Below are 14,250 nucleotides of genomic sequence, written 5' to 3'. Positions count from 1 at the left end.
TCAATAGTTATGTAATTCAGTGGGTACTGTGGTTTACCTTTTTGTTTCCACATATCTGAGTCAGCATTTTGCCTCAGTAGTTGCGGTAGTGTATTGTTAGAGGCGGGTACGGCTTCTTCCTCTGAGTATTTTGGCTCTCCCTCAGAGGAGTTTTTCAATAACCGAATTAAAAGTCAATTAGAAATATGTGAACATAGAATTGGAAAGTCTGTGTTTCCATATTTCCATATTTCAAGAAAAAATATGAAGGCTATTTTGGTCACAAATTTTGAAAAAGAGATTTTAAAATGACCAGTGAACGATGTCCACTTTAACCTGTGACTTTACAGGCTTTGACCAATTTTTATTACAATTTGAAGATGACAAATTCAGAATAAATCTTTTCATTTATTTCTACTGAAACCGTCAAATGTAGTAGTTTTCTCATTCTCTGTAAACAAATGTTAAATTCTAGATCTATGGTCTGTGTTATAAATCAAAGATTTATGGGTCAGGAGACTGACTGAGTCTCAGTTTGTGCAGTGAGCCAAAACAGGAACCTCCGGTCGCCGATCATGTCTTCCACAGAAGAAGGTCCAGGCCTTACATCTGTGAACCGCAAACCATGTCCACTCATAATCAGTAAAAAGACCTCTACAAAACAAAATCCATGTTTCCTGCAGATAAAACAGAAAGTCATTACAGCCAGGCAGACGCCGACCTGACAAAGTGAAGCTATTCTGACTGAAAACCCAGTACAGGTGCCTCACAGCTGCACCAATCGCATGCAGACAGTGAATTGATAAGATGATCAACTGTCCAGCACACAGCTGCTTTCAAAGAGAGGTTCAGCTCTATCCTTCAATCACTGATGCAAATTAAGACTCCTGCAGCAAAGGTCACCTTGACAAAAGGCCATGTCTTCCTGTGTGTGTGCAGATCTTCGTTCTTCAAGCTGGGTCGTAACTCAGTTTTCTTTTCTTTTTTTTTTTAACAATTTTTTTTCTTGCAGAGAGAAGAGGGAAAATACATAAAGCAAAGGTACAGAGGACAGGATTTGACGAACGGGCTGCTCGCTCTAACCATTGTACCAAGCCTACTGAGACTGCTGTGTGCTTGATCAACATAGATATTCCAAGGGTTTATCCGGCGGCCAAGAGATTCTCAAAGGTTCCTCCGATCGTTCATGGGTACCAAGACCACTCTCCAGGACTTCTCTTTGTGTTCCAGTGTCCAGACCCAGTCTCTGGAGCTTTGCAGTTAATCTCCTGACAAGTTTTTCTGTAGATTCTCTGTGCCTTGGAGTTGACCACCGGACAAGTTTCTCCTCAAGTTCTTCTCCTGGGTCTCCAGGGTTCCCCTGTTGGGAATATCAGTTCCTCAGTTTACCCAATCTCCATTCTGCAACAGTTGTTCCTCTTTTGTTTCTGATTAGCTCATCTGATTATTCTGCCAGTTCCACCTCTACCTCGGTATATAAGTTCATTCGTTGTCATTATTCTTGACTTTACTCTTCTGCTTTCTGCCTGCCTCCTTTGACTTGACCTGCGTTAATTTATTGTAAGTAATTCATTATTTTATTAAAGTATTAAATTTTGCCACAGTCAATCTCTACACTTGGGTACTCTGCAAACTGAAATCTAACAATAACAGCTGTGTGACAGTCAGACAGTGTAATCCAGAGAGAAATTTAAGCTATGATGTCAGAAATACGTCCTAAGTGTCTCTTCCATAGGACTCATATGTCATTTACTGGAAGGAGCAGCCTGGATAAAAAAACATTTCTTAATTGGTTCAAGAACTGGAATAAACTGTTTTATATCAATCTATTTTTATTATAAGAGGAATGGCCTTAAACTTCTACATGTGAACTGAAAAAGAAGTTATTTAAAGAAATGCTAAATTGACAAGCTTATTTTGCAATGTTGCTAGAAAATTACTTTACAGAAAATGTAGTGTACATTGTGTTTGGAAGCAAATGATGTTTCCATGATGTGTTAATTAAATATAAATTTAGTCTACAGTTTGAGATATCTAATTTAGAAGCCCCCCTCGGTGTTTTCTCTGTAATTTAAGCATTAAACTTCTAATTTATGTTTAAGGTTGTAAGAAGATTAAGTTGTCTCTCTCAAAAATAACATTTGGTTTTAACTGTTCAGCATGCTTAAAACCTGCAACTTCCTCATGAAAAACCAATTCTCACAGTTTTCATGTAGTTCTGTTTTGGCTGCAGATAAGACAGACAAACCAATGGAGGAAATCTATGCTAATGGTTCTTTCAGCAACCTTTCCATTTCAAATGACAGAGGTAAGAATGATCTCTGAGAAAAAAGCACAAACATATGTTTTTAATATTATCCAGGAAAAAATTAATGGTTTTGAAGCTATTCTTTATTTTTCATCAATTTGAATTATGTTAGTTTACTTTATTTTTTCTTGTATTATTTACAGAGTTTATTTGTTGGTTAATAGTTATTAATTATATTTATTTTTTGTTTAATTATTTTTGTTATTTGCTTTCCTAAGCAAGACAGAACTGTGGGTCCATTTTCTATCAGTACAGGGAAAAAAATGAACCATAAAGACGTTTTGGACTTTTGCCTATGAAACTTCACCCCAGTGCAGCAGCAACGGCTCATGGATTGAACTTTTATAGGATGTTTGGTTTGACAAACAATCACCTTTACAAATGGTATTGAAATAAATTGTCCTTGTTAAGGTTCTAGCAGCTCTAAGAAGTGGCTCATTGTGGGTCTTATCTCTTTGGGGATCCTGAGTGTTGGCCTCCTTATTGGACTCATCAGACTTGGTGTTCACGGTGAGTTTTGTTATTTATTTATCTCCCATCATCCTGCTCTGCTACATTGTTTAAGGCACGAAACATGGCTTGAAATAAGCTTATTTAAAGAGAAGGAATAATTTCATGAATGAATACCATCACAACAATACAGTGGCTTATGAAAGAATTAATGTATCTTGAATTTTTCCATATAATAATACATTCAAATTAATATGTTTCATTGGAATTTTATGTGAAAGAACATTTTTTATTTTTATCAAATAATAATTTTATTTAAAATTATTTATGATTCAAAACATTTTTTACAGATAAAAAAAACTGAAAGGTGTGGTGTGCAAAACTATTCAGCTCCACTGGGACAATACTTTGTGGAACCACTTTTTTCTGCAAGTCTTTTAGGGTTTGTCTCTACCAGCTTTGGCATTAGAGTGATGTGAAGTGATGGTTCTTCACCACACATTGTTTTGCATTTTGGCTAAAAAGGTACATTTTGGTCTCATCTGACCAAAACACAGATGAGCAAAACAACCATAAGAAGCGGTACTTCTCATAGTTTTCTTTTTGCCACTCTTCCATAAGAACCACATTTGTGCAGTGATGGCTACTAGTTGTCCTGTGGACGGATTCCCCAACATGATGTGTGGATCTCTGCATTTCACCAGAGTCACCATGGGCCTGTTGGCTGCATCTCTGATCAGTACTCTCCTGCTCTGCTAGTTCGGCCTGTAAGTTTAGGTGGACGGCCTTGTCTTGGTAAGTTTTCAGTTCTGCCATACTTTCTCCATTTCCAGATGATGGATTGAACAGTGCTCTGTTCAAAACTTGAGAAATATTTTATAGTGTAAATCAGCTTTAAACTTCTCCACAACTTTCTCCCTGACCTGTCCTGTGTGTTCCTTGGACTTCATGATGCCGTTTGCTCCCCAATATTCTCTTAACCTCTAAGGCGTCACAGAGCAGCTGGATTTAGTCCTGAGATCAGATCAGATTACACACATGGACTCTAGTCAGTCATTAGGAGTCATCAGGCAACTTCTGAAGGCAATTAGTTGCACTCAGAAAAAAATGGGGTTGAATACTTTTGCATGTCGCACTATTCAGTTTATTATTTGTTAAAAATGTTTTGAATTGTTTACAATGTTCTTTCTACTTTACAGTTATATACCACTTTTGTGGTTGTAATGTGACAAAATATAGAAAAGTTCAAAAGGTATGGATACTTTTGAAAGTCACAGTATTTCCTTGGAATTAAATAAAAGTTTTAGCAGAGTCTCTGTTTCATTTTTTTTCTGTGACAAACCCTTTGAAAAGGATTGCCTTGCCTATAAATCGGGAAAAAAAATATATTAATGTCATCAAAATCCAGAGTAGCAGAGGTTTTCTCAGTTTGTTGAAAATTTTTTTAAACAAGTAAACATATTTTATCACGCTCAAATAGACATGTTTTGCATTTCTGATATATTTTACCTTAAATTATTTCAGCTCATGCATTATCCAGCTTGGCAGCAGGTCTCTCTGATACGAAAGACAATCTGACTGATCGTCTCCAGTCCAGCAAAGACCAGCTTTCTGCCATGACTAAAGAAAGAGACCAACTGAACGCAACACTCTTGCAACGGTCTAATGAAGTGACCAGGCTACAAAGTTTGTCAAGTAAGTTGTGAGAACAGTTTATTTATAGAAAGTTAAAAAACCAATGCAGGCTTTGCTTTAAGTTGGTTTTAAATTATCTACTTATAGTTCATATCTTAATGACTGACGAAGCAAAACTTCAGTAAAAAATTTAACTGAATTTGACAACACTTTTTTTAACAATAACAAACATAATAACAAATATAAAAAAATATATACTGTATATTTTTTTTTTGTTGCTTTAGAGAAAACCTGTCCTGACGGATGGAGGATGTTCAGCTTTTCTTGTTATCTCCTCATTACTGAATCTGGTCCTTGGAAGAAAGCCAGAGAAGACTGCAGCAACAGAGGAGGCTATCTGGTGGTGATAAACGACGATGATGAACAGGTGATGTGATCTTTCAGTGTGAAATTCATTTATGTTCAGATTAACAGATTCATGCTTTCCTATTTGCTTTAAGAGAAACATTGTGCTACAAAATGTTTCCATAATGTTTCTAGAATTTGAATACAATCTACAGACATTTCCAATAATTGCACATTTAAAATATATAGCAGTAGTTCTGTCTACAATGCCTATTGCTGCTTTGAATTTGTTCACGTTTTTCTGTTTTGATTACTTGCCAAAACAATAATATCAAAGATAAAGTGAGTAGATACAAACTTTCTTAATTTATGAAGAGACAAAGCTGTGTAAACACATATTGCCCTGTGTGAGAAAACAGTGAGTTTTTAAAGTTAAAAACTGGTTGTGCAATTTTCTGCAAATTAATTCAACCACAATGTGTTATGTTGAGGTTGGGTTTTCTTAGCCAACACTGAAAGCAGATAAAGGTTTAACTTTCATTTTTTATTTCTTGTAAAGCACAGAAGTGTGGAAATTGCTTGCCGGAGAGGGGATGTGTAAAATACCAGTTTAGTTAAAATGGTTGCTTTTAATTTAAATAGGATTTTGATTATTTTTAAAAAGACATATTAAAATTTGATTTTTTTATTTACTGATTGAATACTTTTATGCTGCTTTCTTTTTATTCCTAGAAAATGTTTCTTTTCTTTGGCTTTTTATTGTAATATGTTGTAAGACAAAACACATAACTGCTTTGCTGAAACTCATAGCTTAATAGTTTTCAGTCTCAGTTATTGATTATGAATACCTGCCTACTAAGGCTTATGTATTGCATATAATACATGAATGATTAGAGTTCTGCATTGGAACAGCATGATTCTTCACATGTATAGAATAAACACAAACAACTTTTCTCCAAAATGTAAGAGTTTATTTAACAAAAATATTTCAACCTTAAAATCCCTTAATCAACAAAATCATTAAGTTAGAATCATTCACCCCAAATACAAAGTACAAAATTTACTTTTGGCCAATAAAGTCATGCAATGATGTCATAGTTCAATGTGAACTGTGAATGTTTCAGCTAAGTTTTGAAGTACTGGAGCATGGAGCTACCTTTGTATAACTAGCATATAATCATTTCACCTTTAGAATTACAGTAACACTGCAACGGACTGGCGACCTCTCCAGGGTGAACCCAGCCTCTCGCCCAGAACGTTAGCTGGAGACAGACACCAGCACCTCCTCCTGACCCACTAGGGACAAGGTTGTGAAAACATTAATGGATGGATGGATGGAATTACAGTAACAGACTTTAGTACTTTTTACTAATTAATTTTACAGGTTAGCGAGATGAGATGAAAGAAAAAATACCAATAGAACAGACAACAAGGGTTACTTTGAAGTTGCAATGCCTTCATTTTCAAAGCGATTGGATCTAGGCATGCAGTCGTGTCCAATGTAACCTGTAACAGCTGCAGAAAGGGAAGGAAATGTAGGAAGTGGGCCACTAGGCCGTGTTTGTAATGACACATTGATCAATCTGTCACACTTCTCCTTTTCCTCATTAGACTGAAAGTGAGTTCCATCCATCCATCCATCCATCCATCCATCCACTTTCTAACACCCTTGTCTCTAGTGGGCTTGTGATGTGCTGGTGCCTATCTCCAGCTAACGTTCCAGGCGAGAGGCGGGGTCGTGGCGGGTCAGTGTTGTACTGGGTGTACGCACCCAGTACAACACTTTCATTCTATTGGCTGAGAGGTTGCCAGGCGACAGTGCCAAAAGGCAGTTTTATGTTTCGTAAGTGAGCAGAGTTAATGCAGTTCATTTTGGGTTTAGTAGTTTTTTTATACCAGTGTGTTTGTTAACTCTATGGCTGGGTCCCAACATGGCTGATCTGAAACATTTAAACAAAAAATTTAAAAACAATTACTTTTAAATAGTACTTTACAATAGAACATTTCTTGATGTTTGAGACAGTGTTCTTCATTTTTTCACATATAACACGTTTATATGTGGAATTAAACACTTACACTAAAGTCTCCAACATATAAATTGATATAGTGCGACTGGAGTGTAAGCATTTAGAAATATTGATCTCAAATAGAAACCTGCAAAATAATTCAATTACATTTCTTTGACAAATGAGTCTGCATGGAAATGGTTTCTTTTGGAAGGGGAAGGACAGGAAATATTTGTTGTGTTCCGGGGCTCTCTGTCCTATTGGTGGGGTTGCCTGCGCGCCGTTCTACATATTACCACCAGAAGGCGACAGGTTTCGGATGGAGCGCGGTGACGTCATCATTTTCCCCAGCTGTTCCCGATCACCTTCATCAGCGGAGCAGTCATAGGAGTGGGCCGTCAGTCCAACGTCGCCTGAGTGTTGTGCCAGTCACGGTTGCCCGAGTTCCCAGACTCACCTCTCTGCTGTTTGCAAATCTCCTCTGGACTCCACGGCTGGCGGCCGTTCCACTCCTCCGTGTCTCCGTTTCACCCGAGCCTACCTGTCCGCTCCCCGCCGCACTCCTCCGCTGTCCCTGGATCCATTAGGGACCGAGACCCCGGACAAACCCAGTTTCCCTCCACAACTCTGCTCCAACAACCACAAGTAAGATCTACCCGTTTTTTCCCCCCCAAGAGTTTTCCATTCTCCCACGACCCCTGAACTAACCACCCTGCCTTTTTTTTTCCCTCCCAGTGAACTGTTGCTACCATTACTGTTTATTCCCCTGGACCAGACCACCCCGACTCTCTCTCTTTGATTATTGTGTGATCTTTAATAAATCATTTAAAACTGATTTCACTTCTCCTGTGGTTGTGTTCTGCATTTGGGCTAACATTCAAACCCAACATGACAGAACACTCAGGCCAACCACTTAGCCCAGCAGACGCAATACGGAGAACCCTGTCTGAACAACAATCACTTTTACAAACGCACGATACTGCACTAAGGGAACTAAACAAATTGCAAACAGAAACTAATCAACAATTAACGGAGTTAAAAGACTTCCTCCAGCGCGCCTTTCCTCAGATTCAGTCTCCAGCTCCCGCACCTGTTCCAGCTCCAGTCCTCGCAGTCCAGCCTACGTTTTCCGATGTCCGACCTCCAACTCCAGAAAGATTTTCAGGTGATCTAAATAAATGTAATGGATTTCTGCTTCAATGCTCAATAATCTTCAACCATTCTCCACAAAGTTTCTCCCATGACAGCGCAAAGATTGCGTATGTTATATCCTTGTTGTCTGAACGAGCGTTATTATGGGCAGAAGCCCGTTTCCCGGACCCCGCACGGTACGGGTGCTCGTTTAATGATTTTTTAAAGGAGTTTAGACAAGTTTTCAGCCACGAATCAGACAACTCCTTTAATTCTAGGGAGTTATGGAATCTCAAGCAGGGCCACCGAACGGTAGCTGACTTTGCAGTGGATTTCCGCATCAAAGCCGCGGCAACCGGCTGGAACGCCGAGGCGTTAAAGAGTGCATACTTTAATGCTCTGAACGAATCTTTAAAAGATGAACTCGCTACTCTCGACGAGCCTAAGACGTTAGAGGAACTGATAAATCTCACCATTCGTCTTGACAGTAGAATCCGGTCTCGTGCTAGAGAAAGAAGCCGAAGAAATCAGCCGGCAGAACGCCTGACTCCCACTCCGAGGGTTTCTCCTCCGCGAGCTTCCCCGGAACCCGAACCCATGCAGGTGGGACGGACTCGGTTAACTCCGGAGGAACGGCAGCGGCGCATCACTGCCCGCCTATGTATTTACTGCGGTGCCCCTGGTCATTTTCTCGCTCGTTGCCCGATCCGTTTAAACCCCCAGGTCCGCCTTTAGAGGCGAGGAGGTTGGCGGACCATTTATTAAGTAAAGATGCTCCTCGATTATTACTGCCTGCTACTTTGAACTATCAGAATTATTCAATCCCGTTGTCCGCCCTTGTGGATTCTGGCTGCGAACAGAACCTTATAGATGAATCCTTGGTAACACAAATGGCCATAGAAATCGAGCCGTTACCAGTTCCATTGCGAGTAACTGCCTTAGATGGAAAGACTCTTCCACAAATCTCCCACCAAACCAAACCGCTTCACCTAATAATCTCCGGTAATCACAGGGAGTCCATTTCATTCTTTGTGTTTCCCACCTCTAACTCACCTATAATCCTCGGTTTTCGGTGGCTGCAACAGCACAATCCACAAATCAATTGGTCAGACAGGCATGTCGAATCTTGGTCCACTTCTTGCCACTCATCATGTCTCCGTTCAGCTGTCCCCCCAGGTGTCCCGCCGGCTGAACTTAAGGAGGCTGACCCCGTCGACTTGTCAATGATTCCTCATGAATACCATGATCTAGCTCCTGTTTTTAGTAAATCAAAGGCCCAGTCTCTACCTCCTTCTCGTCCCTACGATTGCTCCATAGACCTTCTACCCGGTGCTCCATTACCTTCCAGCCGTTTGTATAACATCTCCCGTCCCGAAAGAAAGACCTTGGAGAAATACATTAATGAATCCTTAGCCGCTGGCATCATCCGCCCATCTTCGTCACCGCTGGGAGCAGGGTTTTTCTTCGTGGGAAAGAAAGATGGGTCATTACGTCCCTGCATCGATTACAGGGGTCTAAATAACATTACAGTTAAAAATAAATATCCTCTGCCACTATTATCAGCGGCATTCGAACCAGTTCATGGAGCAACTGTATTCTCCAAATTGGATCTAAGAAACGCTTACCACCTCCTGCGCATCCGTAAAGGGGATGAGTGGAAGACTGCTTTTAAAACGCCCATTGGACATTTTGAGTATCTTGTAATGCCATTTGGATTATCGAATGCTCCTGCCTTTTTCCAGGCGCTAATAAACGACGTTCTAAGAGACTTCTTAAACATTTTTGTGTTCGTTTATCTCGACGACATCCTGATTTTCTCTAAATCCTTAGATGAACACAAGTATCATGTCCGTCAGGTTCTACAAAGACTCCTAGAGAACAAACTATATGTGAAGGCAGAGAAGTGTGAATTCCACAAATCATCCGTGTCATTTCTGGGTTTCATTCTAGGGGGCGGACAGGTAAGGCCGACCGAGGAGAAGATTCGTGCTGTCCTAGATTGGCCAAGACCAGAGACCCGCAAACAGCTGCAACGTTTCCTAGGATTTGCCAATTTCTACCGTCGTTTCATTCGCAATTACAGTCAGACAGCCTTGCCCCTTACCGCTCTAACCTCTTCAAAGATTCCTTTCAGTTGGACCCCGAAAGCTGAAGCCGCTTTCTCTCGCCTCAAGAACCTCTTCGCTAACGCACCCATCCTCATCCAACCGGACCCCTCAAAGCAGTTCATCGTGGAGGTGGACGCCTCTGATTCAGGAGTTGGAGCAGTACTGTCCCAAATTTCATCCCAAGACAATAAGACTCACCCTTGTGCCTTTTTTTCACGCAGGTTAACACCACCCGAAAGGAACTATGATGTTGGGGACAGGGAACTACTAGCCATAAAATTAGCCCTGGAGGAGTGGAGACACTGGCTGGAGGGGGCAGAGCACCCAGTGTTGGTCTGGACCGACCATAAGAATTTGTCCTATCTACGTTCCGCAAAGAGGCTAAACCCACGACAATCACGCTGGTCACTATTCTTCTCACGATTCAACCTTTCTATCTCTTATAGACCAGGGTCTCGCAACGTAAAACCTGATGCCCTCTCCCGTCTTTACTCGCAAGACGACTCCGAGAGAGACCCCGACCATATCCTCCCTCCCAGCTGCACGGTTGCAGTGATAACCTGGGAGATGGAAGACATTATAAAACAAGCACAGCTTTCCGATCCAGCCCCTGACTCCTGTCCACCCGATAAGATCTTTGTTCCTTCCTCCGTCCGAGCCCGGTTTCTTCAGTGGATCCACGCATCCAAGTTTTCCGGTCACCCTGGCATCAGTCGCACCATCGCCCTAGTAAACCGAAAGTTCTGGTGGCCATCCGTTCACAAAGACGTCCGGGATTATGTTCAGGCGTGCACTGTTTGTTCCCGAAATAAGTCCTCCCATCAACCTCCATCTGGTCTTCTTCAACCACTTCCCATTCCGAAACGCCCATGGTCTCACATAGCTATAGACTTTGTCACCGGATTGCCACCCTCTAAAGGCATGACCACCATCCTCTCCATTGTTGACCGCTTCTCCAAAGCCTGCCATTTTATTCCCCTGCGCAAACTACCCACTGCCTTCCAAACAGCCCAACTTCTGGTTAAACATGTTTTCCGGCTCCATGGCATTCCGCAGGACATCGTATCAGACCGAGGACCACAATTCATTTCCCAGGTTTGGAAAGCTTTCTGTTCTGCATTAAATGCCAATGTCTCGTTAACATCTGGTTTTCATCCGCAGTCTAATGGTCAAACCGAACGTCTCAACCAAGATCTCGAAACCACCCTCCGCTGTTTCACATCCTCCAACCCTTGTGACTGGTCCCAGTTCCTCCCATGGGTGGAGTATGCCCACAACAGCCACGTATCCACTGCTACTGGTCTGTCCCCTTTCGAGGCTTCCCTCGGCTACCAACCACCCTTACTCTCTTCCGAAGAAAAGAATATTTCTGTCACCTCAGTCCACCACCACATACGTCGCTGTCAGAAGGTATGGAGGACGACCGTACACAATCTCAACCGCACCGCAGAACAGATTAAACGTCTGGCTGATCGCAGGAGGATTCCTGCTCCTACTTACACACCCGGTCAACAGGTATGGCTCTCTGCACGTGACATTCCTCTCAAATCTATGACTAGAAAACTCTCTCCCCACTATATTGGTCCGTTTACCATTGAATCCATAATCAATCCTTCTGCCGTTCGTCTCCATCTGCCTGCCTCCCTCCGCGTCCATCCCACCTTCCACGTGTCCCAGATTAAGCCCGTCCAGACCAGCACGCTCTGCCCTCCAGCCGAACCCCCTCCACCCCCCCGTGTTATTGATGGCCATCCGGCCTACACTGTCCACCGGATCGTGGACTCCCGTCGGCGAGGTCGCGGCTGGCAGTACCTCGTCGACTGGGAGGGCTACGGTCCGGAGGAACGTTCGTGGATATCTGGTTCATCTGTCTTAGATCCGTCCCTCATTTCAGACTATCGCTCCTCATTGCCATCTACCTCTTCTAGGCCGCCAGGTGGCGACCATTGAGGGGGGGGTACTGTTGTGTTCCGGGGCTCTCTGTCCTATTGGTGGGGTTGCCTGCGCGCCGTTCTACATATTACCACCAGAAGGCGACAGGTTTCGGATGGAGCGCGGTGACGTCATCATTTTCCCCAGCTGTTCCCGATCACCTTCATCAGCGGAGCAGTCATAGGAGTGGGCCGTCAGTCCAACGTCGCCTGAGTGTTGTGCCAGTCACGGTTGCCCGAGTTCCCAGACTCACCTCTCTGCTGTTTGCAAATCTCCTCTGGACTCCACGGCTGGCGGCCGTTCCACTCCTCCGTGTCTCCGTTTCACCCGAGCCTACCTGTCCGCTCCCCGCCGCACTCCTCCGCTGTCCCTGGATCCATTAGGGACCGAGACCCCGGACAAACCCAGTTTCCCTCCACAACTCTGCTCCAACAACCACAAGTAAGATCTACCCGTTTTTTCCCCCCCAAGAGTTTTCCATTCTCCCACGACCCCTGAACTAACCACCCTGCCTTTTTTTTTCCCTCCCAGTGAACTGTTGCTACCATTACTGTTTATTCCCCTGGACCAGACCACCCCGACTCTCTCTCTTTGATTATTGTGTGATCTTTAATAAATCATTTAAAACTGATTTCACTTCTCCTGTGGTTGTGTTCTGCATTTGGGCTAACATTCAAACCCAACATGACAATATTTTAGTATAGTATAATTTTCAAAGTGACCAATATATCTGGATTACAATTATAATATGCACACACTGTGTTGTGATTCAACTCTAAAAGCAATATTTTCTATGCTGTTTCGCAGAAATTTGTTTTTGCCTTATCTGACAAGTCACCATGGATTGGTTTGAGTGAGTTGGTTGATGGCACTGCTGTGAGTTCTGAGTAAGCTTTTCCTTCTTTTATATTAATCCTGACTATGAACCAGAATGGGATCGCTTTACTTTAGTTTGTACCAAGATTGGTGTTTTATTCTGTATAAAAAACATTTGTGTTCAAAATAATAACAGTCCAATATTACAAATCAGACCAATCATGGGTTTGATGGAAACTTATATTTAATTTATAATTTTTCTACATGATAAGTAAAGTAGAGTACATCCTATATCCAGTGGGTGGCGCATGTTGCTACAATCGATAGTAGTCACACAGGCACACCAGCAAGAAGGAAACAAACACACCCAGTACAACAGTTTCATTCTATTGGCTGAGAGGTTGCCAGGCGACTGTGCCAAAAGGCAGTTTTATGTTTCATAAGCGAGCAGAGACTATATCTGAGCTCGAGGAGAAGTTTTGAGAAGTACAAGCGTTACAGGTTTTGAGAAGAAAGACGTGAAATCCTGCTTTCAAAATAAAAATGTAGGCAAAATTCTTAAAAGTTTTGAGAACAAAAGACAAACAAAACAAAACAGAACAAAATCTTGTTTTCAGATTGAAAATGTGTGCTCTTGGATTATGGCAAGAAAATTCCCCCTATTTTATTACAGAAATAAGGTTTTACAAACAAAACAATACAACATTACCCATATAAATAGAATATTTGGTTATTAGCAGCAATAGCTTGGCTGATGGTCAATTCAGGAAGGTGTCACAGCTAAACAGAAACACCAGGCCAAATAAAATGTGTTTGTAAAGGAAAAAAGCCTGAAACAATCAAGAAAATTTAAAATTGTGATAATAAACAGTTTTTGGAAACACTGCATTTATTTTGAACACAACTTTGTTTCTCTTTCAAAAGTAAAGAAATTGAATCCTTAAAATATGGGAAGTTGTTGTGCTAATGCAAACCATTAATGTAAATAATTTATTATCTTCTATGCTCCAAAACAACTGCAATGTAGAACATCACAACTTATGAGCTGACATTTCGTTTCTGATTGTTGTGAAATATAATCTGTGAAATAACTCTCTTGTTTACAGGCTTAAAAAGTTCTGGGGACATGGCAAGCCTCATAATTCTCATGGAAGTGAGGATTGTGCACAGATCGGGAGAAACCACAAGACATGGAATGATAATAAATGTGATCATTCTTTCCCGTGGATCTGTGAAAAAGCTCCAGTGTAATGATGGGTATATATTAGCGGTTGCTTTCCAATTGAGGCTAAATTTAAGCTTTACGTTTTGTACTGCAGATACCTGAAAATGTTCTAACTTTACATATTATAGATACAGTGCAGTAGCACCATTTCTAAAGTGCTCTTTTTAAAAAACACAAATTATCCATTTGCAGATTAGATTTAACTGTAATTTCTTTCACATAAAAGCTTCTCAAATATGGATCTGCAGCCTATTGTTGCTGCCACTCTGCTGTCTGCTTCATTGTTGAAATTAATCCTGTCATCTGTGACATCTA

The 14,250-nt window shown here is 41.5% G+C and overlaps 1 protein-coding gene and 2 long non-coding RNA genes across 3 annotated transcripts; all 3 read left to right on the top strand.

The window, feature by feature from the left end:
- The first annotated feature begins 1,486 nt into the window (after positions 1-1,486).
- On the top strand, positions 1,487-4,839 carry LOC111609244 (oxidized low-density lipoprotein receptor 1-like). Its single transcript, XM_023336528.1, has 5 exons — positions 1,487-1,539; positions 2,213-2,287; positions 2,699-2,797; positions 4,262-4,432; positions 4,657-4,839. Exons 2-5 carry the CDS (start codon positions 2,230-2,232, stop codon positions 4,806-4,808), a joined length of 480 nt encoding a protein of 159 aa, XP_023192296.1. The 5' UTR covers positions 1,487-1,539; positions 2,213-2,229; the 3' UTR covers positions 4,809-4,839.
- Positions 4,840-6,837: 1,998 nt separating this feature from the next.
- LOC111609245 lies at positions 6,838-7,558 on the top strand. Its single transcript, XR_002753004.1, has 2 exons — positions 6,838-7,368; positions 7,459-7,558. It is a non-coding gene; the product is annotated as an uncharacterized LOC111609245 (long non-coding RNA).
- Positions 7,559-11,756: 4,198 nt separating this feature from the next.
- LOC111609246 lies at positions 11,757-12,525 on the top strand. Its single transcript, XR_002753005.1, has 2 exons — positions 11,757-12,335; positions 12,426-12,525. It is a non-coding gene; the product is annotated as an uncharacterized LOC111609246 (long non-coding RNA).
- Positions 12,526-14,250: the final 1,725 nt, after the last annotated feature.

The sequence above is a fragment of the Xiphophorus maculatus genome, chromosome 7, assembly GCF_002775205.1.
Source record: "Xiphophorus maculatus strain JP 163 A chromosome 7, X_maculatus-5.0-male, whole genome shotgun sequence".
In the NCBI taxonomy this organism is placed as follows: Eukaryota; Metazoa; Chordata; class Actinopteri; order Cyprinodontiformes; family Poeciliidae; genus Xiphophorus; species Xiphophorus maculatus.
The sequence above is the reverse complement of the archived record's forward strand: the minus strand, read 5'-3'. Positions and strand labels throughout refer to the sequence as shown.

What these genes read in the sequence shown, in the direction of transcription:
- LOC111609244 (XM_023336528.1), top strand. Translation starts at nt 2,230, where the DNA reads ATGGAGGAAATCTATGCTAATGGTTCTTTCAGCAACCTTTCCATTTCA. An exon ending in TTCCATTTCAAATGACAGAG is followed by an intron (nt 2,288 to 2,698) that starts GTAAGAATGATC and finishes GTCCTTGTTAAG; the next exon opens with GTTCTAGCAGCTCTAAGAAG. An exon ending in CATCAGACTTGGTGTTCACG is followed by an intron (nt 2,798 to 4,261) that starts GTGAGTTTTGTT and finishes AAATTATTTCAG; the next exon opens with CTCATGCATTATCCAGCTTG.